The sequence below is a fragment of the Leopardus geoffroyi genome, chromosome A3, assembly GCF_018350155.1.
Source record: "Leopardus geoffroyi isolate Oge1 chromosome A3, O.geoffroyi_Oge1_pat1.0, whole genome shotgun sequence".
Lineage (NCBI taxonomy): Eukaryota > Metazoa > Chordata > Mammalia > Carnivora > Felidae > Leopardus > Leopardus geoffroyi.
In genome coordinates, this window is record NC_059336.1 from 133746890 (window position 1) to 133772089 (window position 25200).

Below are 25200 nucleotides of genomic sequence, written 5' to 3' on the forward strand. Positions count from 1 at the left end.
TACCTACCCCTCACTACCCCCAGACATACAGCTTTTTGGGGCAATAGGAACCTCCTGGCAATTCTCAACTGCCCACTCTATTTTTGTTGTGTGCATTTTTTTAGAAGAACGGTCATAGAACTGGAGGAATGAAGAAGGTAACTGACACTCCACAAGCTTTCTCATTTTGTGAATGTTCAGGAACAGCTATCCCAAAGCTCCCAAAGCACCCTTCCCCCTTAATCAGAATAACTCCACTCCTTAAGCTTTTGAAAATACCAGCTCTTAAAATCTGCAATGATACCGCTCTATGTCCATTACAGAATGGAGCTCCTCATAGGCTTTATCAAAACACAGACATCAACACCTCTTTTCACAGAACGTGACGCTTGGAAGGGACCGGAAAACAATCTCGACCAGTTCCTTCATTTTCCATACAGGGAAACCGACAGCTAACAAAGCAAGTGGCTCTCCTGGGGTCACAGACTAGACAGCGGCTTAAAGTCACTGCACAAGTTCTACAAAGTAGCACAAAGGGAGGCTGGAGTAAATCCCGGGAAAAGCCGCCCGACGCAGCCTCCGAGCCAACACAATGAGCGGATGACCTTGGTCTCACCCACGTTCTGTGCTTTGGCGTTCGTGTCTCAAAAGGCTTTATTTTTTTTTTTTTTAATTTTTTTTAATGTTTATTTATTTTTTGAGACAGAGACAGAGCATGAACGGGGGAGGGTCAGAGAAAGAGGGAGACACAGAATCCGAAGCAGGCTCCAGGCTCTGAGCCATCAGCCCAGAGCCCGACGCGGGGCTCGAACTCACAGACCATAAGATCATGACCTGAGCCGAAGTCGGACGCTTAACCGACTGAGCCACCCAGGCGCCCCTCAAAAGGCTTTAAATCTTTTCAGCTCTGTGAGGCCATCTTCACGCTCCTGTGTCTTCCCACCCTCCCCCTGCAGCTATGCACAGGGCCCCGTGGGCCACGAGCTCCCGCACGGGCTCGCTCGAGGTCTGCAGTGAAAGGGAAAATCCGTGGCTGGTTTCCATGAATCGGGATGAGAGTCAACGGAGGGGTGGGGCGGGGAGGGGCGGGGCTCACCTGGCGCCCCGCAGTCGCAGCACACGTCATTGCCCGTCATCCTCTGCACTTCCGCGATGATCTCCTTGGTCAGCTCTTGGACGATGTTATTTTCCCCGGTGTTGTCATCCCCCTTAAATGCATTGTTTAAAGCTTCTTCTTTGCTGTTCTGCAGCACAGACATCCATCTAGGAAAATGAGAGAGATGCTGTGTTAAATCCCAGGGACTGCTGCGTCCCAGCCCCAGGGCCCACCCCCCGAGGGACTTACATTTGGCATTCCTGTTCGTCTTCTGCTTGGAAGTGGTACGTCCTGTCATCTGCATGGCAAGAGAAGTTTTATCAGCTGGGAGCCCGGCACAGTAATCCGTACACAATGCCGGCAGAAAGTGGTTTATAATTAACCTCGGGAATGATCTTAACTCTCTGCTGCGAAATGAATGATTTGTACAAAATGGCGCACTCTCTCGCGTCCTTCACCCGCCTTGCCTGCCGTTGCTCGGTGATTGTGGCTTTGGAATCCAAACTAACAAACCTGTCCACATCCAAGCTTAAGAAGAGATAAAGCTTCCCCAAACAGGAGCTACTCAGGGATGGAAACCATCATTATCCTTTCAAAGGCTTTGTTTTCTTGAACTCACCAAGAAGTTGGCGCCCCAAAAGTAATTGTTACAGCCCCTTGAATAATAAAAGCCTTTTCTAAATGAGTATCTCACAAGTTTTCTGGCCTTAGAAAAAGATGAGAAATCCTAACCACAGGCCATGGGAGTGCTGTATTACAAACACCACGGAAGCAGGAGGAACAGCTGAAGGCTGTTGGGACACCAGATCCTTTTTAAAAAAAATTTCTTTAATGTTTATTCATTTTTGAGAGACAGAGCACGAGTGGGGGAGGGGCAGAGAGGGAGACACAGAATCCGAACCAGGTTCCAGGCTCTGAGCTGTCAGCACAGAGCCCGACGTGGGGCTTGAACCCACAGACCGCGAGATCATGACCTGAGCTGAAGTTGGACACTTAACTGACTGAACCACCCAGGCACCCCTAAAATAATTTTTTTTTAATTAAAAAAAAAATTTTTTTTTAACGTTTATTGATTTTTGAGACAGAGAGAGACAGAGCATGAACAGGGGAGGGGCAGAGGGAGAGGGAGACACAGAATCCGAAACAGGCTCCAGGCTCTGAGCAGTCAGCACAGAGCCCGATGCAGGGCTTGGACTCATGGACCGCGAGATCATGACCTGAGCCGAAGTCAGACGCTTAACCGACCGAGCCACCCCGACGCCCCTAAAATAATTTTTTTTAATGTTTATTTATTTTTGAGAGAGAGACAGCACGAGCAGGGGAGAGGTAGAGAGAGAGGGAGACACAGAATCCAAAGCAGGCTCCAGGCTTTGAGCTGTCGGCACAGAGCCCAATGAGGGGCTCAAACTCACAAACCTTGCTTGAGATCACGACCTGAGCCGAAGTCAGATGCTTAACCAACTGAGCCACCCAGGTGTCCCTGTTGGGACACGAGATCTTACACTCACACACAGCCGTGTGCAAACACAGCGATGTCTCCAAGGGCTGTGCCAGACCGCTGACCCCTGTACGCAGAGCAGGGAGGAGGGGCATGTGATGCGCTATTCTTGCCCCAAATGCAGAGCCTCAGGCCCCCGGTGGGAAAGCATCAGAGAAAACTAAGGGACATTTGACCAAAAAAAGGATCAATCTTCTTCAAAACAAGTATCAAGGTCACAGACGACCAGGAGAGGCCTCACAGAGTGAGGGTGACTCTGGGGCCTGCGAGACTCACATCTGGAGCAGCCTCCTCACTGCCTATCGTGCAGCCTGACTTTTCTTCTCCAACCGCCAAATGTTTAAAGGCCTCGCTCATCGTGATACAGGTCCCACTAGCCTGGTCAGCAGGTGGGGGAGAAACAGAGGGTGACAGCCTCGTTTCCTGAGTCAGGCACAATCGGAAGTGAGCCCAAACCCCAACCTTCTTGGGATGTGCAACAAACCAGGGTTTCACTGCTCTGTGGTGGCCCCCTGGATCACTCCCGCAGGGTCTGGCTGTTTTTTGGAATTCTCTGAGACAAGCAAAGCCACACAGCACTGGGACAAAGCATTTTCACCAAACTACCCTCAGGAGAGTAACACCGTTTGAAGACTACGATGAGAAATTTGTAGGATCGGGATTCACTCTACTCATGGAAGGAGACTGGGAAGAAGAAGAAATGAACTTTTCTCAAAGAATGACAATGGATTCCGGCACATTTATGAAGGCTCCTCAAACCGAATTCAGCAAGGCCTTCTGGGTGTCTGAGGCAGGAAGCCGTGGCCTGAAGAGGTTTAGATCAAAGATACCGAAGGCATCTTGGCAAACGTCAGCCTGCCGGAGCGCTCACGCGAAACCAGATTCGCACAGGCCCGCCTTCCCACACGTCCCAGGAAAGCGGTAACACACGCCTGCCATCGACCGACCCTCCTCGGTGCCTGACCGGAAGTTACAGGCGTGTGGGCTGGAGAGTGCTTCTGGGTTGTCTGCAAGAGTGGAAGAGATGCTCCCATGACTCTCTCATGGGAGGTCCCCAGGGGTGCTGAAGGTGCCCGGGGGCAAGCTGACTGGCACCCAGTAGTTAACGAAGCTTGCCCGGTTGTGCACACATCGGGGGGCAGGTGTGAACGCTTCTTAGGGACACGGCGTTTGAAGCAGGATAAAGTCAGTTTTTATTTTACAAATTAGTCTGGAATCTGAAGGACAGAACAATGCCCAAACCCTTTAGGCACATCACACTGCTCGACACTCTCCTCCAAATGAGTACAGTGCGTATTAGAACAGGGAAACCAGGGCACGAGGGTAAGCTGCCATGGGCCTCTGCCTCCTCACCCAGACTAGCGGAGGTGGTAACAATTACCTTGTAAGCTTGCTGTGAGCAATAAATTATACCGGAAATAACTCCCTAGGCCTCAATAGTGTAATCCAACAGACATCTCAGAAAGCAGCCACTCACACTCTGGGAAACTGAGGCAAATAAGAAAGCACCCACCTTCCGAAAATGTATGGTACAGACTTTTCCTCTATAAGTACAACTCTTGTGCCCAAATCCCTCGTGACCCTCTTGTGTAAGGGGTGCTGGCCCCTTCCTTCCCCCAAACTGTAACCCTGGCACCTAAATGGGCCAGGAACAAAAAAGGCCAATGTTGTTTCCTTTAAAACACACTCGTCCGTTCCTTTTTCCTTAGGGATGCCGAGTAGACACTCAACACAGCAGATGGTTCTGTGGTCACTCTGTCACGTGTGCCACAAAAGAAGAAAGACGTACGGAAGCAGGAAGACTAATTCTGGCAAAACGATTTCAAAAACCAAAGGCAAAACGAAAGGCAAAACGATTTCAAAAACCAAAGTTTCTAGGGTTTTGCCAAAGACCTTATCACATTAGCCGTGCAGCATGTCTAACATCACCCAAACCACGGAAGCCTGGATGACAGAATCGTCCTTTTTTATAGTTAAGTGAGGGGATTTCAGGCTTGAGGGCCAACCCAGTATAATCTCCGTGTTTACAGGAGCCCATGAGGAGAGCGGGGCCGCCCTCAGCGTCAGGTCCTACACTGGACACCAGCAAGCAGACAATTATGAGTGGAAAGAAGAAGGTGTGGATGTCACTTGAAAGGAAGGCGTTTCTCCTCGACAATCAATTCTCTGAAATGGGATTGATGCCCCAGCAGCCAGTTTAATTTCTCTGTGGAGCAAAATCTGAGAAACAAACTTACGTGAAATAAGGTCAAAACACTTTTTCTCCTCGGGGTTGGTCTTCACTTGACAGGTTAACAGGTTGAGCTTCGCGGGAGGCCGGTTAGCCTGTTTAGAAACAAAGGAATGGAGATGGGTGGGAAGGAGGACAAAATCATACCGCACCATTTCTCACTAAAATACAGCAAGAACAGGATTTCCACAGTTTGCAAAAAGATCGCTTTCGGAAGGCAGATTTTGTGTAGGAAGACACAACACAGGCACGACACAGGTGTCCTTGAATCTCAGCTCCCCAGAGGGCAAGCTGCCATTCCCTGGGAGGGACACTTGGTGGCCCACACACCCACCCGGCCAGGGGGACAAGGGCTGCTGGCTTTGAGGTTGATAGCACTGAGCTTCCTGAGAGCAAAATGCTCCACGGCTAAAGCTCCGAGACATTCCTACCGATGACACAGATGGTTGGCTGGGTGACTTGGGCACCAGCTCTATTTCTGGTGAGCTTAAAAGTGTTTCCCTGAGTGTAAACTCTTGCTTCTAAGGAAAGAAATCTCACAGCACAAAAATGACAGAGAAATAATTTTCCCTACTTTTTGAAGGCACGACAGGTAATAGATAAATAACGTTAAATGCTAAACATCTGTCACTTACGTTTCAACAAAACCCAACTCATTCACATAAATACCCCGAATCTCGCCAACACAGTGGCAACAAAAGATCACAATTCGTTTCTGGCAGACAGGTCTCAAAATGGGTATTTGACTACCGTTTCAAAAACTACCATAGGTAGTCCAAAAACAAGCAAAGATCAAAGGATAACATAATTTTAGGGGGAAAAAAAAAGAACCTGTGACTCTTCAAATGGCAAAATGTCTCTCAGAAACCTTGGAGAACTCTCCAAATATGAATGGGCTTATCCTACCCACCTCCCAAGCTGCTGAGGGAAAGACTGAATAGAATACCGTATATGTGAACCTCTTGTTCAACCTCCTGTGGCTGCCGGCTGCATTTACAAGTTGTAAAGGCTTGGATCTGGGATTCATTGAAAAAACACACATACGTGCATCCACACCTGGGTAGTCCCGTGAGACCTTCATTCATTTACAGACCCCTTTCCACTCAACTCACAGAGTCAGTGGTAGAGGCAGCATAATCCCTGTTAAAACAGGACGGATCCTTACAGTGCAAACAGTTTGGCTTTGATACAAGGAAGGCGGATAAACAGGGTGGACCAGACTCTCCTGGCTTGTGGGATGTCGGCCTCATCTCTTATACGAAAGTCACTGGATGGTCTCCACCACGGACGCCTAACAGAATCCTTGGATCATCAGAAATCAGCATTTGTTTCAAGTTATTTATTTATTTATTTTGAGAGGGGGGAAGGAGGGGCAGAGAGAGAAGGAGGCAGAGAATCCCAAGCAGGCTCCCGGCTAACAGTGCAACTTGGGGCTCAAACTCATCAACCATGAGATCATGACCCGAGCTAAAACCAAGAGTTTGACGCTTAACTGACTGAGCCACCCAGGTGCCCCAGAAATCAGTATTAAAAGACTGCAAGTTCTGTCTAATCTTGCGAACCTTGACAATTCCAAGTGGAAGTACCATCAATCCAATTTTAGATCTTTACCAATAGAATTACCTGGCTCATCCGGGAACCAACACACTGAATGACGTATTTCTACAGCACCAAGTAGGAGACCACACCACGACGCGACCACACATTTTACCACATAAAGTCTGTGTCCGCACCATTACCTCCTGTGATGACACAACCATATATATGTGCATTTAGGGGACATTCCTGGCCTACTTCCAAACTGCGGCTGTCCGCGGGGTCTTAGACACAGGAACAGTAAGAGGGGTTGGTGAACTCTGGTAAATACAGAAACGTTTTCACGCACAAGTGTTCTAAGTATGTTTAGTAAATTAGCTCATTTAATTCTTCTAACTGACCTTTGAGGCAGGAACAGCTCCAGTTTTACAGATAAAGGTACTGGCCCACACAGGCTAATTAATGTGATGGACCTTCTTTTCTACAGCTTGGGAGGCAGTGAGGCCCCATGTGAGCCCGCCAGCCTGGCCTCGAGCACAAGCTCTTAACTCCTGCTCCCGCCTGCCCTCTGCATGGCTTTCTGTGGGAAGCAGTCACCGACCTGGACGTATCAGTGCGTATCTCCGGGTGCAGCAAAGCAGCACAACCGAATTAATACCAGCCCTGCCCGGGCCCCTCTCGCTTATATTCTTTCATTTTCCCTGCACCACGGGGAAAGCTGTCCCTTCTCACTGAGACAGCTACCATCAAAGACAGACTTCGTCTTTCATGGCGTACGAACACCACAAAACATGGGAAAATATTCGGTGCCTAGATATGAAGTCGGAGTAATTATAAAGGCACAGAGGTGGCTACGTGTTAAAAAGAACAGCGGTAAGAGGAGGTCCACAAAATTTAGAACAGCCGATACCGCTTAAGAGGGTCAGCTTGCATGTTTTACATTAATCGTTGTTTGCTGTTTGTCCAGCCAGATTACCAGAGCTGTAAGAAAAATCTATGGGAGAATATTTTTAAACGGAGAAAACTCTACCCATTAAATTCCCTCTCCTGCTGCTATTTGGGGAAAATGGTGTCACCATTTAATTCAGCTACAGAATGGTTCTAATTCATCAGATACCAGCGCTCTCCAAGGAGTGGGAAACAGAGACCCCTAGATTGCACGGATTAGTAAACATGACTGAAGGTGTGGATTATTAGACTTCCTATCATTTTAATCATGCCATTCTATTTTTTTCCCAATTTGTCAGGCTTTTAAAGTTTGTGGGATTTTTTTAACATTCATTCATTTTTGAGAGACAGAGCATGAGCAGGGGAGGGACAGAGAGAGAGTAGACACAGAATGCGAAGCAGGCTCCAGGCTCTGAGCTGTCAGCACAGAGCCTGATGCGGGGCTCAGACCCACGAACTGTGAGATCGTGACCTGAGCCGAAGTCACTTAACCAAATGAGCCAGCCAGGGCCCTTAATAGGTAGTCTGGACTCTTCATGACTAACAATCATTTAAAAAAGAAATTTAGACTGCAGAAGAACCAGTGGACATTTCTTGCAGCTTAATCAGTCCCCAGTCCTTGGCAGTGTGGCAAAGCGATGCATGCATTTGGCAAAGGTGATACCCAGTCAGTTATTTTGTCCCAAGGATCACTTTTCCCAGTGCTAGAAAACACAACGAATCTCAGCGAATGGGGAACACCAACTAGGCTTTCAGCAAATGCATCAGGATGTCATCACCGTCCCTCTGCTAGAATACAGAGCATGCCGTCTCATTTCCCGAAGGCTGCCAGCTTCCGGGGAAGAAACCGGTTTGGAGAACATCGCAAACACACACCCTGTGCTTCCACAGCATCGAGATCGGATTCTCCACCGAGGGCCAGATCCTGCTCTTAGAGCCCCATTTACTCAGTCAGGTCTTTGAACCACTGTCCTTCTCTCCCCCGATGGTAAATTTGCCTCCTCAGGGAGGTGCTGGCTACCTAGGTAAGCCACACAAGGAGCCAAATGCAAACAAAATCACACAAAGAGGCATCTCTCAGATCCCTCTCTCGGCAGAGGTTAATTCACACCACCGCACGTGAACGCTTTCTAGGTGCGACGGCACACCTGTGTGCGTGTGCGTGCACGCATGTGCACGGAACAGGCAGGATGCACACGGAGGAAGGAGAAAAGGAGAACTCTGTGGTATACACACAGCTCCTGCTATAGTTAGTACCCCTCTTGTCTTCCCAGCCAGAGCCCCCGCCTGCCACTCGGCCGGGCTGGAGGCAATGTCTGCCCCAGCAGCTCCCAGCCCGGGCTGCTCAGGGCAGTGTGAGTGAGTCATACAGAGAGCACGGATTCCCTAGAGAGGGAGCCCCCTAAACACAAAGCACTTATTAAATATGCAAGTTGTGTGGCAAGCTGAGCCGTCAGCAGGCTACTAACGCTAGTTCTCACTGCACCATCTGCCAAAGACTGGGGCAGCCCACCAGCGTCCACAGGAAACCGAGTCTGCGTCTTCCAGAGAGAAGTACGGGTAATGGAAGCGACAGGAACCCAAGCTGACCCTGCCAGCAAGGGAGTACTAGGCCTGCTTTCACTTCCGTCGCGGAGGGAGGACCGCTCACTGGCTTAAGCTGAGGCCCTGGGTCCAGGAGAACATGTTAATGAGGCAAAAATGCCAAATGCCTTAAGAGCTGTGAACAAGCATGAAATGAAACTCAGTCTTGCTTTGTCAAATTTTCTGCATCGAGGCAGTAAACCTGAGTTAAAACAACCGAGTGGAAAACCATTTGAAAGCAAATCACAGAATCATAGGTGTTTAGAGCAGGGAGGGAAACTGGCCATCACCCAGTTTAAAGTTTATTCACTTTGAGAGACAGAGAGAGAGAAAAAGAGAAGGGGAGGGGCAGCGAGAGAAGGAACAGGGAGAGAGAATCCCAGGCAGGCTCTGTGCCGTCAGTGCAGAGCCTGATGCGGGGCTCAATGTCACAAACTGTGACCTGAGCCGACCTGAGCCGAAACCAAGAGTTGGACACTTAACCGACTGAGCCACCCAGGTGCCCCTACGGTCTTGATTTTGAACAGGCGTGGTGGTGACTGAATAAATTTGCCTCCCTGAATCTACAGCACTCCTCCCCAGACACACAGGCATGTCTATATGGAGAGTACATCACATCAGGGTCCAAACTCCAGGGCCCCAGGAGGGATGTCATGACCATGAAGGATCCAGGAACAGCTCCATATTAGAAAAGAGGAATGACCTCTATTTGCCTGGGCAGGAGACACATTCGGCCCCCAGGCCAAAGGGCCAACGAGATGGCTACAGACACTTGACGTACGCTAGGTCCCAGTCAGGGACGATGAAGGGGCCCCAGGAATTGTAGGTCCAGTCTTCCCATTTCCTTCCAGAGTACTGGGAAGAGCCCACGCTGAGCCGTGACCTGTCTACAGGAGCCTGTGCTCCTGCCCAGCTCGGCCTGTCACCAGGGGAACTGGTGGAAACCAGGGGGAGGGGAGGAGACGACAGAGACCCAGGGTCATGTCCACTCCCATCCACCCACAGGACGGAGGCCGCCAATATGCACACAGCACCAGGCCTCCTGCTTGGGGAACAGAAATGCAAGGCACCACCCATGCCGCATTCTCATTAGCACCAAAATAGCAACAACTCTGCCTTTAGACATTTCCAAAAACGTCTAGCAGCCTATGTGGTATTTACCAGATTGTGTCATACAGGTAAGGTGACAATATGCCTGAGCCACTGTGGGAAAGAGGACTGTGGTGTGAAGGGCTGTGTTTGTAACTGTGGTTAAAATCCTCAGTTTTTGAGGGGCGCCTGGGGTGCTCAGTCGGTTGAGTGTCCGACTCTTGGTTTCAGCCCAGGTCATAATCTCACGGTTTGTGAGATTGAGCCCCGTGTCAGGCTCCATGCTGACAGCACGGAGCTTGCTTGGGATTCTCCCTCTCCCTCTCTCTCTGCCTCTTCCCCTCTCGTGCACGCGCTCTCTCTCTCTCAAAATAAGTAAACTTAAAAAAAAAAAAAAAAAATCCCCAGTTTCTGAAAGCTGGATTAGTAAATCATCTTACTCTGACTGATTTCTCAACAGGCTCAACATACAGGCCTCAGTTTCTTGCAAGGACTCTTACACACAGGATGACAGAAAAAGGACTTGACGAAGGTTGGGCGCCACGTGTTGGATTTCTATAATATTACTGAAGTTTCTCTTCTCTTGGATTTAGGCTTCCCAGAGTCCTGACCACTTGAACGCTTTTCCCTTTATGGAGAAGTAGGAAATCTTCCCAAGTAGGAAGTTCAATTTCCAGAGATGAAGACAGCTGGGAAGTGGTGTGCTGTTGGTTTCTGGAAGCGTCTGGCTTCTAAAAAATTTTTTTTTAATGTTTTTATTTATTTTTGTGACAGAGAGAGACAGAGCATGAGCAGGGGAGGGGCAGAGAGAGAGGGAGACACAGAATCGGAAGCAGGCTCCAGGCTCTGAGCTGTCAGCACAGAGGCTGATGCGGGGCTCGAACTCACGAACCGTGAGATCATGACCTGAGCCGAAGTCGGACACTTAACTGACTGAGCCACCCAGGTGCCCCTGGAAGCATCTGGCTTCTAAATGACCTGACGCGTCAGGTGTTCCTAACTCTGTCAGGCAGCGAACGACACAAAGCTGTCCCCGGCCAGAGAAGCACAGACAGGGGGCAGGTGCACCGAATCAAGAAGGACCCCAGACAAAACTCTCCCAGCAGGAAGGCCTTTAAGAGGCGGTGCAATGCCGTCCTGGGCATGCGGCTTGTATCACTCTCTCACCTCCCTGCAGCAGACCGAGAAGGAAAAGGGAATACTTACGGTGCCGTGGGATATGGTCAGAAAACCGTTTTTAACCGAACACTTCCTTTTCTGCCACACTTTTCGGATCCTGACAGATAAATGGGGAGCAAAAAAAAAAAAAAAAAAAAAAAGCAGACTTCAGCAGTTTTGGACACGGAGGGGGAACACGCGTTCAAACTCCAGCAGCACGTTCCGCTTACCCATCGCTCTTCTTGTACAGGCTGCCGTTCCGCTCGGTCCCGTGCTCTTTGTTTCCCTGAGGCTGATGTAAACTATAGGCTGTACTCTGGCGAATTTGGGACTCCTAAAAATGGTCAAGAAGTGGTTTTTCATCCTGTCCAGATTCCAAGCTTAAAAAAAGCTGTCCTTAATTTTTTTTTTTTTAATTAGAGACATGTCACCTATCACCACACCGAAAAATGGACAGAAGATTCATACCCAGGAATTCATAAACGTCACCCACCAGGCTGGAGAAGGAAATGTCAAACCAACATCCCCCAACTGGCTGAAAGAAATGAGCCATTTGGAAGTTACAGATTTTGCTTAATTATGAGCCTTAAGTCCCCGATAATGGCAAGAAGCTCTTGGTGTGGCAAAAGCAGTCCTCAAGGAGAAAAGTAACCTATGTGTTAGAAAAAGCAGCACTTTTAAGCAAGAAAAAACCCAAAACAAGGTTCTACCCCTGACTTTAGGCAAGTTACTTAAGCTCCCTGCCTCAGTTTGCTCCTTGGGAAATAGGAAAACAATACCCAGCAAAATGGTAAATACAGCAAGGTCTGAGTAAGATGACACGTGTGACCACCTGGTACATAACAGGTCTCGAACCATATTCCCTTCCTGACCCATCAACCCAGCAGAGGGGCCAGAGCACTGGACCTAACTGCCTTAGCCTCAGGGTAGACAGGCCACTTGCTCGGCTGAGAATCTGGCTGAGTCCGCCACACCAGGGGACTCTAGTCTTCAGCTTCTTAAGGGCAAGGACCGTCAATGAAACCCTGGACATCCAATGGGTGCTCAACTATTTGACAGATGGGATCGGAAGCCCCGAGCTGTGAGTGGGAAGGAGCTGTCCAAACTAGCACTGGAAATTCTGGCAGACATAAGGAACCCAGGGGGAGCAAAAGACAAACAGAGTTCACAGGCCAGCTGTTTATTGAGAACCTCCCACCCAGTCCATTTCATGACGGAGGAAATAGAAACACAATGAGAATAAGAGATCTACTTAAGATGCAGAGCTTGTTAGGGCCAGAGAGGAGAATGGAAGGGATTGCCACCTCCCCCTCGAAGCTCTTTCCATGAGCCCTCACCACGAGCCCTCACCTCGTCCTGAGACAGGAGGGCCATGTCTCATCTCCACCGTCAAGCAGGTGACCATCCTTGGGGAAGCCAAGGCCAAATGATGCCAAACAATGAAGAAACTAATGCATGACAATCAGTGTTATCCAAGCCAAGAATACAAGTGCTCAGGAAGTGAAGAGCCAAAGGAGGAAACCATAGGAGTCTAGAGAGAGTGAGTTTTCAAGATGAAAGCAAGAACAGGCAGAGAATAGGGGAGGGTAGTGGTAGCTGTGGTCATCCTCCATGGAAATTAGAACAACCAATGTAGCTAAGGTAAAGTGGGCCCAGTGGTTGAAGGGACAGACAGGCTTGAGTCAGAGTTCAGACTTTATCTGAAAGCAACAGCAAGCCACCTGGATTCCTGACATGTCTAACGGTTTTTGAAGCATAACATATTTAAAAATTTGTTGAAAATTACCTATAGTTTCTTTTGTCATTTGTACTTTAGATGTCACATCTAAGAAACCATTGCTTGCTCCAAGGTCATGAAGATTTACGCCTATGTTTTCCTCTAAGAGTTTTAGCTCTTAACAGTTAGGTCTTTGATCCAGTTTGAGTTAATTTTTGATTATGGTGTGAGGTAGGGGTCTAAATTCATTCTTTTGCTTGTGGCTATCCAGTTGTCCCATCATCATTTGTGAAAAAAACCATTCTTTTTTCTCTGAATTGTCTTGACTCCCATGTTGAAAAATCAATTAATTGGCCATAAGAGTTAGGGTTTATTTCTGGACTCTTGATTCCATTTCAGTGATCTGTAAATCTATCCTGTGTCAGTCCCACACTGTCTTGATTACTATAGCTTTGTGGGGACTGAAATCAGAAGTGTGAGTCCTCCAACTTCTGTTTTTTTACTGTTTTGGCAATTCTGGGTCCCTTGTGTTTCCTCATGAGTTTCAGAATCAGCTTGTCAATTTCTGCACAAAGGCGGGGGTGGGGGTTGATAAAAATGGCACTGAATCTGCAGACCAATCTGGGGGCTCTGGCTGTCTTAAATGTATTAGATCCACCGTTCCATGAACATGGTCTATCTAGCACTGACTTTTTTTTTTTTTTTTTTTTTAACTGTGAAATACATCTGGGACAACTTTGCAAAAAAAAAGAAAAGTAAAAGAAAATCCTGATCTGAGAAATCAATAATGGGCTCAGGCATCCCATTACTGAATTGACCACAGAGCCTCAACGAGCAGACCAAAAACAGGAGAAACATCCTCATTCTTCATAGGGAGTTCACACGGCACTCCTGCCTCCAGACAACTGGGGCAAACAACTCATTCATCAGGTGAGGATAGTGCCAGTTTCCACATTCTCTCAAAAGGGCAGGATATTAGCACTAGAAATCCAGAGCAAACCCAGCTTTAAGCATCACTGGGAATGAATGCAGGGGAGGAGAAACAGAAGTGTGCTCACCTCTATGAATCTCTGTGCAAGACTAAAAATAAACCTGTCAAAAGACTAAATTGCACAACCAAGAAATACGACTATTGATTCGGGGTGGGAGGAGGGGGGACGGAGCCTGCACAGAGTAAATGGTGGAGTCATGTGATAACACTGCTCAAAGTGTTCGTGCCAAGCATGGTGATCAGAGCCCTCACAGGCCTGAGGCACAGAATAAGGGGCTTCCTCTTTCCAACAGAATTGGACTCTCTACCAGACGTTAAGGAAGAAATTGCCGTTTTTATTCTTTAGACCAGGCATTTCTTGAATCAGTTAAAAAGTGGAGGAAAATCTGAAGCTGCGCAATTTAAAATGTGTACATCGGAGGAATATAATCCATTTGACAGAAAACTGAACCTGCTCTCGCACTAGTTATCTCACCAACTTCAAGGTGACTTGTAGGTGATCCGACAAAACCAGCCCTCCTTCATCTGCTCATTCAGGTCATTTTGTTCACACCTGGTCAAGTGAAGGGGTAACAAATGAAGTCCGCCTTTTCACATAACCAAGACTGCAATTCAATGGAATATAATGCGAGGGAAAAGGGCCTTTACTTCTGGGGAGAAGGAGAATCTAACATAGACAGAGGTGACTGGTGGGGGGCAGGGGTGGGAGAGACTCTTGGAGGCTCTCCATCATACTCTGTAGTCTCCCAGAAAGCCAAGGATGCCCTAGGATCTGACTGAGTCTCACCACATGGAGGTGTTGTCTAAAGCACATAGGTTAAGTCGGCATTTTATGGACCTTCAAAAGGCTCTCCTAAGATCTGTCAATATGCACATATCCTCTATCCTGCGACATCCAGCCATGTTCTCGGATCCCAGGCACCATCCATGACCTTAAAGTCTGTGTGGCCGTATGAAATACTAGCCATTGGGTCCTGCCAAGGCAGACTGCCCAGGTGAGCAGAAGACTTAGCATTTGAAACGTTCGGGCATAGGGGAAAAAAGAGTGATGATGTTGCATATGTTACACATATAAAAGTTTACTCATTGAATCAGAAGGATCCCCAAGGTCCCTAAGACTCTAGATCATAAAAACATACACACTTTATCTGTCCACCTCTTAGAAATTCTGTATTCAGACAATTCTTGCGATGAATGGATTGCCAAGGGGTCACCCCTGGACACTGAACATTTCTCTACCAAGGGAGAGCTGTAACGTCCACGTATCTCCCAAGTACGTCCAAGTACCTTCTCAGGCTACGACAGGTACGTCCACCAAGTGGACACAACCTGGAACAAGAGGCTTTGCTAAGTAAGCACTAAGCTGTGGTCTAAGAACAGTGTTTTCGCTGGTCTCAATACCACACATTCCGCATTATTTCTGGATAATTTTTTTTTTTTTTTAAATTTTTTTTTCAACGTTTATTTATTTTTGGGACAGAGAGAGACAGAGCATGAACAGGGGAGGGGCAGAGAGAGAGGGAGACACAGAATCGGAAACAGGCTCCAGGCTCTGAGCCATCAGCCCAGAGCCCGACGCGGGGCTCGAACTCACGGACTGCGAGATCGTGACCTGGCTGAAGTCGGACGCTTAACCGACTGCGCCACCCAGGCGCCCCCTGGATAATTTTTAAACAGATTCTGTCTGATACAAGGTATTATTAAAGTCATATAACCTAGCTAAAGGGAATACGCTTGCAGTGGAACAGACCAGGCTTCCAATCCTGGCTCTAACACTACTAAGTGGACCCCGGCAAATACGCTTTTCCCCTCCGAGTGAAGGTGTAAACGTGGACTGTGATACCACCTGCCCGGCCAGGCTCTTGTCTGCATTACTGCTCACAGCTACAAGGTGCCCAGAAAGACCTGTGAAGCGAGGCAAGTAGGAATGGCCAAACCATAGAGCAGACCCCAGGAACAGTGAGGGGTCAGGCAGTCAAGTGCTAGTGAAGGCAGGGAACGGGGGAAGTGGGCATAGGGGTCAGTCTAGATTGGGGTGTGATGGCTCCTAGGTCAGAGTGGGCAGGGGGCCAGTCATGAAGACAAGATGCCAGATCACAAGCCGACACTGAGGGCCAAGTGGGCATCAGGATGACCTATCAGAGACAACACCACCAACATCCGTCTGTCACTCTCCAACCACCGGCAGTGGGGAATTAGGTATTTTTTTTTTGCTCACTATGGTTCCTCAGCACTAGGAACACAGTATTTACTGAATGAACGAACGAGTGCCTGTTTATCAAGACACTGTGTTGAGTGTTTTATAGAAACTATCCCTTAGATCTCATAACAACTGTGGGAGGTGACAGTATTATTCCTGATTGACTGATGGAGAGACCAAGGCACGGAGAGGTCGGGAACCTTGCTCCATGCCTTCCTGGCAGGAAGCGAAGACCCACGATTCATCTATGCTCTTCTGCTCTGCTAGACAGCTACCCCGGTGAATTTTCCGTCCTGGTCAGAAGCTGCCCCACCTGCCCCACCTGCTGGGACGCTATTAACTCCGAATCATCTTCCAAACCCTCATTCCTGACACACACCCGCCTACCCCACACTAGGGAGACACCCATTCTTGGACTGGCCTCCACTGGAGCCATCGTCACACTATACCCCAATGACTTTGTGACCCACTCCCCGATTATGAGCCCCATAAGAGGTGAAAGCTGTATCTATCTTATTCTGTTTGTGCACTGCGGTGCCTAGCTTAACATCACTGCTAAGGAAACGGGAGTCGACCGTGTGACTCAAGGAACAAGTCTTCCACGGAAGGCACACTGACGGCCAGTGTCAAGCCACCTGGGAGCTTGGCAGGAGAGGCCAGGAAGTGGACACCTGGCCAGAGGGTTGTGACAAAGGCCAGATCCCGGCATAAGAAATGCAAGCCTAGACCAGAAAAGCCAGCGACGGAAGAGAATTATGGCCGTCGTGGGCCTCTGCTCCCTGGACAGTGCATACTATTCAAACACACTCCCACCACACAGGGACAGTCGAAAAGGGGGGAGTGTAAAGCTGACATGAAGAGAGACCACAGTTGAGGTATCCAAAGTGGGAAAATCACTATAGCTTCAGCACTCAGGCTCCCAGAGGCTGAGTCCTCCCCGCCGGAGGGACGAGCCTGGGTTCTCGACATCCAACGACTCAGAACCCACATGCCAACGACGAGGTTCTGGCAGAGAATCTGTGAGCACTGCCACGGACCTGTCCCACAGGACTCCGCGGAGATGGGACACACAAGGGACGGGGAAGCAAAAGGCTGATGCAAAAATCAGCAGTACTGAAGGGCTTTAACTTCAGAGAAGGGATCTCTCCCAAGTGTTAAAACTGTGGTGCGTACATAGGTGCTCACCATACATTTTTTTTTAACTCTTCTGTAAGTCTGAAAAGTTTCATAGTAAGATAGTAGAAAAATCAAACAGTAGAATCTTCTCTACAGAGAGCAGAAATACGAAAAAATAAGCATTTCAGTGATTCGGAGGTGTGGGGGCGCTGGGATCATAATGGCATAGTCTCCTTTCCAAAATGTAGCCACAGGGTGACAAAGAGAAGCAGGCCAGAGCCACCATATGCAAGAGCCACGCTTTTCATTTAAACCAAATGATTAATGTTTGAGATTTACAGGAAGGCAACAGGAGAGGGGCTCCCACCAACCATCAGTGCAGTTTCCTTGGGGCATGTTACCTAGTTTTTATGAACTAAAATTATGGAGTAAGAATTTTCATAACATTAAATAAAACCATAAACACCAGGGCGCCTGGGTGGCTCTGTCAGTTGAGCATCCCGCTCTTGATTTTGGCTCAGGTCATGATCCCAAGGTTGTGGGACGAGCCCATGTTCGGCTCCCCACTGAACATGGCACCTGCTTAAGATTCTCTCTCTCTCTGCCCCTCCCCCCCCCTGCTCGCACACACTAAAATAAAAACAACAACAAAAAACCGTCAATGCCTTCAGTTTTCTAAGTCACAGGAAGAATCCCAAGAAAGGGGTTGAGAGCTAAACAGTGCCGAACGTTTATTCTTGCTGCAACTGGAAGGATAGGAGACAGACCCCCCCCCCCACCCTGCCCAATCATAAACATTATTTAGAAATATATAAAATTCCACTTCTACACATTTGCTTCTTCCTGGCAACTGTGTCCACAGACCATCCAATCTATGGAATGCATCATCGAAAAGCAATGCAGAGTGTAATATATAGTACAATACGATCACAAGCAAGCGCCCAGAGAGTTCGATGTTTGGGCAGAAAGCTGAAGACGAGTGGTAGAGAGGGTTCTTATGACCCCTGTGTGCAGCAGGGCAGCTGGGCTGGTCCACAAAAACACACAAACACAACAAACTGTAAAGACTTCTGATCTCTGCTGGCAGACTTGTTACACCTCTCTGTAAAGCTATAAATAACCAGCTGACAACAGCCGGTTTTCCCAAACCTCCTGATTCCACACAGCCAAAGTAAACACGGCCTTTGCACTGCGCCCAGAGGACCACTCAACTCCAGCATCTGCTCTCCTTTATTGTAAACCTGAGCTTCCCTTCATGGGACCGATACTCCTTTCCAGGCAGGAGCAGCTCTGAAGCACTCCCAGCGCCGCACTGGAGGGCCGGCTGCCTCCGTGGCGGTGGGGCTCCCACACCCAGCACCACCCTCTTCCAGTCATGATTGAGCCCGCTCTTCTCCCCACACTCCAAGTTCTTTTGCTCCTTCTTATTCTTCTGCGCGTAGCCCATGCTTGGGAATATCGAAGTGTCAGGATCTATATTCCGCAGACTGGAAGGAAGGGAGGAAGTCACCATCCTGTGGGTAACTTCGAGCACTCTCATGTAACTGCGATCTGCCAATCTCTCACTTAGCTGACCTGCGCTCACCAAGAGCCTAGCGAACGAGCAATATGGTACAACGTGATGGCTGGCGCAGAAGGCGGGAGGGCATCCTCAAGCTGCTCAAGGTCTAGCTAGAGAGAAGTAGCATCTGTGCACTTGAAGACACAGCCAACAACCCCAAAAGAAAATATCATGATTGAAATAACATGAACTCAGATCACTGGGGCTGGGGCGAGCAGAGGGGGTCTCCAGAGACCGGTCTGGGGATGGATGAGAAGGACATGGAGACTTCAGCTAGGCAGTGGCGGGGGGAGGGGCAGAGTCACTTCGCGTCCACAAAGGAACAGCAGCAAATTCATAAACCGTAAACTTGGAAATTTTCCATTTCACTAATATTTGTGCACTCAAATTCGTTAGCCTTTAATAAAACCCAGAGAAAGGGTTAAAATGAAAAATACCACTGGCCACTAGCAGATGCATGGAAGAAACCAATTAAGTTTATGAAGAAAGCATGCAAAACTCTCCAATTTATGAAAATACTGAACTACTTACTCTCCTAGACTTCGGTCACAAAGGTAAATGCATTTGGGAGAAAAACAACAATATTCAGTTATAGTACAGGAACTTAAAACAGAGCACATGAAACTCCCCACCGCGAACATCATGTTCTGAGTAGTTCAACAGTCATTCGTCTAAACTCTACTAGTAATACGTTCAGATAACAGTCCTTTATGGACAAGGAAGTGGACTATGTTAAATTTCTCATCATAATATCCACTCTGTAGTAAACATACCGTATAATTACCTTAAAAATGTACTCTTTGGTATTTTTTTAAACAAGCCTCCAAAACACAAACTGTCACTGTGAACATGTCAGCATGCAGAAAGGTGTACAGGACAGAGATGAGGCCAGAGAAACTGAGGTTTCCTGCTCATCCGAATGCAGCTGTAAGAAAATGTAGCTCCCCATGTTTTTCAGGGCACAATCTCAGGGCTGGAGGCCTAGGTGGCCACCTGTTACCTGCCGATGCCCCCGAGGACAGACAGAGTCCACAGACACGGGGGCACGGAAACCACAAAGTTCCAGGTAGCAAATCAACGGCATAACTAGCGAGCATCTGAGTAACGGAGATGTTAAGAGCTACTCGTGAACAAAAAGGGTTGAGGAGATGTTAAGAAGCCACACCCACAAAAGGGTTTATATGCTGCTGTGAAGGCCACACCTCCAGTAAATGCCTCCCCCATGAAATAAACACAGCTAAAAAGATGGTTTTATAAAACCTAACTCAAAGAACAAACTAAAAGTTCGGTGGTGGCTGATAGAGCCCCAGAGTGAACTGTGAGCATCCTGGAGGATGCTGAAAGTCACGTTCTTGAGTCCCAAAGCCCCCGTGACACAGGTATAAAAACAGCAATCTTTCAAAATTAAATCCCCTCACCTCTTTCTGTTCAACCTGCAAGGCTGATTTCAAAATATCGCGAAGCTGTATCAACTGCCTTCTTTCTTCATCCTGGGCCTGCTTGATCTTGAAAAAGCAAAACAAAGCGGAGAGAAGCACGACTGAGGTACAGTGAGGCGCTGGGGCTCGTAGGGCATCTCCACAAAAGCGCCTCAAAGGCACCCCCTCCGATTACACCCTCTCGCAGCCAAGACAGAGGACGGGAACGGGGGCTTCCATACTCCATGAGGCATCACGAGGCCGTCAGCGTCCGGGTAGCACGGCACGCAAACACAGGGGCACGCAGAAGCAGTGTGGAAGTCAAAGCATGTGCTGCATAAAAACCACTTCAACACTGACGTGGGAGGGAAGCCACTTACTGTGTGAAGGTCTGTTGAAAGTGTCTCAATGGAAGGCTTGAGGCTCTCAACTGCTTTCAGTCCATCCTGGAAAAAACTAAGAGGAAAAAAGAAGAAAGAGGAAACAACGTTGTTAGATGGAGAAAATACTTCTTTAAAGGAAAGTGAGTGAAATCGTTATGTAATTCCTGGGGGGGGAAAGACTGTGGGACCCAAACTTTAAAATGTCAGGCAAACAAAGAAGAAAATCACACTTAAAACTGCACGAAGTGACAGAAAAGGAACGGCAAGAAAGTCTATGTGTTTATCATTGTTCTTGACGCAGAGGAAAGGAGCCCTAAGTTTTCTTTTTAAAAAAAAACTTTTTTTCTTAATGTTTTTATTTATTTTTGAGACAGAGAGAGACACAGCATGAGCAGGGAAGGGGCAGAGAGAGAGGGAGACACAGAATCGGAAGCAGGCTCCAGGCTCTGAGCCATCAGCACAGAGCCCGATGCGGGGCTCGAACTCACAGACTGTGAGATCGTGACCTGAGCCGAAGTCGGACTCTCAACCGACTGAACCACCCAGGCGCCCCAAGAGCCCTAAGTTTTCAGTGTATAGCGGGAAGCAGGCACCTCCTGGCAGCAGGCAGTAAGGGCTTTGGCTCAGGAATGGAAGCATGTGAGGTCAGAAAAGCTGGGATGCAAAGAATAAGACACTGAAGCCTCTTCCTTCACAGTTAACAGCAAGTAGAAACGAGAATGCAGGGAACGGCCATGCCCCATCTGTAGCGTAGGGGAATGTGGCTGCAGAACTGGACCTCAGACAGAAAAAGGAAACTTTTTGTTTTAAAGCTCAGAACTCCACGTTTGTGAGGTCATTTATAGTAAGTGAGGCAAGAAATGTCACAGAAGGCAGACAAGTTTTCCTGCAGGAACAGTGAGCTGATGCTCACCACTGCCTCCGAAGCATGTTGTGTACCACCCTCTTGAGAGAAATGAAGAAATCGCTTCCCCACGAGCTCAGGACAGAGTTCAAAACCTGTCATGAGACCTGTAGCACCCACGTGCTTTGGCTTCCGCCTGTGTCTCCAGGCCTCAAGTAGCACCATTTGCCCCTTCCATTCACTAGATTCCAGGCCTACCAGAAGTGTATGGCCAACAGATCCCTCCTGCCTCAGGACCTTTGCATATGCTGCTTCTGCTTTCTAAAAACCTCTCCCTGCGAATATCTTCTGTTTTGCCTGGATTATTCCTACCCATTCTTCAAGTTTTAAGTTAAATATCACTTTGTTAGTGAGGTCTCCATGCTTTAAAAAGAGTCTCCTTGCTATATTCTCTGAGCATTCTGTCTCTTCCTTCAAAACCCTTAGCACAACTAGCATTACGTAGTCATTAGTGTGTTTGTTTAAAATACACCCACCCTCCCTTAGATCTGAAGTTCCAGAGGGTAAACACACGGTATCCACATAGGCTCGTGCATTTCAAGCACACAGTATTTGCTGAATGAAAAAACAAACTGATGAAGGGAGGAAGGACTCTCCAGCTTTGGCCGGATGACAGGAAGGAGACGATCTTCAAAATGTGATGTGGGTCTCACATGTGTTCATGTGAGGTGATGGTTATTCCTTCTAAACTCAGCAACGGTCCTGGGGGACTTTCCCTGGTGAAGTATGGAATGGACAGGAGGGGCTATAAAGGCAACACAGCGTGACATTTAATGCGGTAATTCCAAGGGGGAAGGGAGAGGAATATATACGGATGGAATGTGGGTTATGAACCGTTACTAGCCAGGCAGCAGGAATCACACAAGCTGTGCTAGAAGCTGTGCTGCTCTCGCCTGAATTTGCACATACAGGTGTAATTCTTTGTCCTATATTCTCATTCCTGTATTTTACCGAAGTCACGTCAGAGTGTTCAGAGGACTGCTCCTCGTGTCTGCGTCCACCATCAGGGCAGAGGGGCCGTGCCTTCCACCCCCTGCCACCACGGCCGGCAAATGACAGGCACTCCTCTGAACTGGAAGGGAAATCAGGAAGCACACACGCAGGAATGGGAAACTGAGCTCCTCCCCTGCTGTCACGAACTCCTCTGGTTCTCATGCTTTGCTCCGGTTACGTTTTGTCTTTATAGAAACGATCTCTTCAATCACTCCAAATTCTTGTGGAATAGGTAGAAAGAGAGGGAGAGAGAGAGGGAGAGAACACCAGGATGAGGAGCCAGAAAAGTATCACAGAAGACGGCATGGAAATGGTCCTGCTCCTGGGGACCCAAGAAGGGGAGCGGGTGCACAGCTCCAAGAATCTCTACGCCTGCAACCGTCCGTGGAGAGGAGAGCCCTGTTGTGGAGGCAAGTACCCAGAACTCAGAGAACTCAGAGTACCCAGAACTCAGGGTTTCTTGTCACACGTGTCATTTCCAGCATGACCCTGGATGGTGCGCTGGGAGTAACGACACAAACTTGGGTTTAAGATGTGGTTCTTATCTTTGTAATCACCCAGCCGATCTTGACCATCTACTTAGAACACCTCCTCCCTCTGACTGTCAAAATCCCTATCTTTCTGTACCCTCCTTTTTGAGGCGTGTTTTGGCACCTCAGTATACCCTCCCAGGCCTCAGGGAAAGTGTCAAAGAAAAGGGCTGTCGCTGCTTCATCACCTGCCACCACTGTGACATTTCCTTTCTTTTTTTTAAGATTTTATATTTAAGGAATCTCTACACTCGACGTAGGGTTCAAACTCACAACCCTGAGATCGAGAGTCACTGGCTCCACTGACTGAGTCACACCCCATCACTGTGACGTTTCTGAGTATAAACCCTGGCACATTTTTCTTAGGCTGAATCATCAACACTGGCCCAACCTTCAGTCAAACAACGTTTACCATCAATACCACCAAATACCAATTTTTGTTTGTTTGAATTTTGTTTTTCGTTAAATGGTTTCTACACAGCCTGACCGAACCCTCAAGCCTTTAAAATGCACCTGCCGAGGCTCAGTCTTCAAGCTCCCACCAAGCAGGGTGCCCTCCACCTCTAGCTGTAGCCTTCCCAGCAGCATCCTGCCATCAGGGCCCAGGACTCGTCTGCCCTTTGCGCCCTGGCCCTGCCTCTCAAGGCAGCAAGCTTGTCTGGGGCCCTGGACCTGTGTCTCCCAAGTTCATCAGGCAACAGCTGGTCATGGCGGTTCTCAGCAGAGAATATGCTAAGGGAGACCAGGAAGGAGCTACGAGAACGTGCAGTGTGCAGCCACGTGGTCCTCCATCCAATGGCCAACTCATTCCAGCCCTGCATTAACCTCCAAAATGTGGATGAGAAAAGTCAAAGCTGTGCAAATGATGGGAAGAGCATGCAGTACACACACACACACACACACACACACACACACACACACACACACAGGAAGTAATGGAAGATTCATCATTCTCAAAGGTTGCTGAGCTCATGCCCATAAAAGGCCAACTAATTCACTTTTCCACCACTGGTCTGTTGCTACCCAACGGATCAGTTTGGGCAAAATAAAGAGAAAAAAAGGAAATCCCAGAATAGCTCTTCAAAATAAAATATTATCAAGGAAGCGACCCACTTCCTAATCTGTCTCACATAAGGTTACAAGGACAAGTACAGAAGAAGTAATTTGTACGTTAATCACAAGGTTAGGATTTTGAGTCTCTATAAAATAATTCATCTTGGAAATTCTACAAATTAGAAGCCTTTTTCCGTTCTCTGAGACTCTTTCCAAGCTTGGAGCTCTTCCCTTAGCCTACGGAGAATCACACGGCACGTCTTCCTCGGCGGTTTGACCTCGAGTGCACTGGAGATGTGCTGTCACCAAAACCGTAGTAAGAAGGCCAAAGCTGTGCCAAGTTAAACAGTGCGATTTCCTACGCCAGGTAAATGCACCACGCACTACAGACTGAACAAATGTCACGGCCCCTTTCCTTGAAGTCTACGTGGTTCGGTGGGAGACACGCCACAGTATGAAAGATGCCACGCTGGAAATATACAGGAGGTACGTGGGAGTGTCGAGATAATGCAGAAGGAAGAGAAGTAATGGCATCAGGGGAGGACCAGGTGATTTCAAAGTAGCCGTTAGGCTGGAGGTAGGTCTTAGGGATGGACAGAAGCCAGGGGAAAGCACAAAGGCCCAGCAAGGCATTCTAGAGAAGACAGCAGCATGTGCAAAGATACATTAGCGTGGGGCATGGCCTGTTTGGGGACAAGCAAGCAGACAGGTGTGGCGGTTCAACCTCCAAAGACTTCTCACATCAGTCACGCCCTCCCGGGGCACCGTCCCCAGTCTAGGCCAAGACATTGTCATCTCTGGACTGCGCCGGGTCAGAGCTGTGGGCGTAAGTGATCACTCACACCCACTCTTGCTCCTCGTTAAAGCAGAAATGGAATCGAGAAGCCTTCCCAGAGGTTTCCCATCACCCCTGCTCTCCTCTCCTTGCCTCACACTGTTCCACTGTTTCACAGCTCCCCCCCCCCCTGCCAAAACCGTTACAGACATCATGTGTTTACTATTTGCCCACCTCATTAGAACCGGAGATTCATGAGTAAGAAATATCACCAGAACCCCAAACAGTGCCCGGCCCATATCGAGCCCGGGAGCTCGGTATCTGCTGAACGAAGCCCTGATTCGAAACTTTCGCGAGCTTCCTCCGTACATTTAGGATAAAACCTAAAACCTGTCACAAGCCTCCTAAGGCCGTCCACGTCTCTAGGCTCTTCCATCTGGT

The 25200-nt window shown here is 48.4% G+C and overlaps 1 protein-coding gene across 10 annotated transcripts in view; it reads right to left on the bottom strand.

Annotated features, from left to right (window-relative positions):
• Window positions 1–25200, bottom strand: part of ASAP2 (ArfGAP with SH3 domain, ankyrin repeat and PH domain 2) — a 174023-nt gene that overhangs the window by 38965 nt on the left and 109858 nt on the right. For 5 of the 10 annotated variants that reach the window (XM_045447772.1, XM_045447768.1, XM_045447767.1 and 2 more), the window contains exons 8-15: window positions 20502–20577; window positions 20122–20208; window positions 19235–19243; window positions 11349–11452; window positions 11167–11236; window positions 4811–4898; window positions 1325–1373; window positions 1076–1242 (exon numbers count right to left, since the gene is read on the bottom strand). In XM_045447772.1, the coding sequence (XP_045303728.1) occupies window positions 1076–1242; window positions 1325–1373; window positions 4811–4898; window positions 11167–11236; window positions 11349–11452; window positions 19235–19243; window positions 20122–20208; window positions 20502–20577 (650 nt within the window). The remainder of the gene's footprint in view (window positions 1–1075; window positions 1243–1324; window positions 1374–4810; window positions 4899–11166; window positions 11237–11348; window positions 11453–19234; window positions 19244–20121; window positions 20209–20501; window positions 20578–25200) is intronic. The other 5 variants (XM_045447774.1, XM_045447773.1, XM_045447770.1 and 2 more) reach the window with 2 other exon arrangements.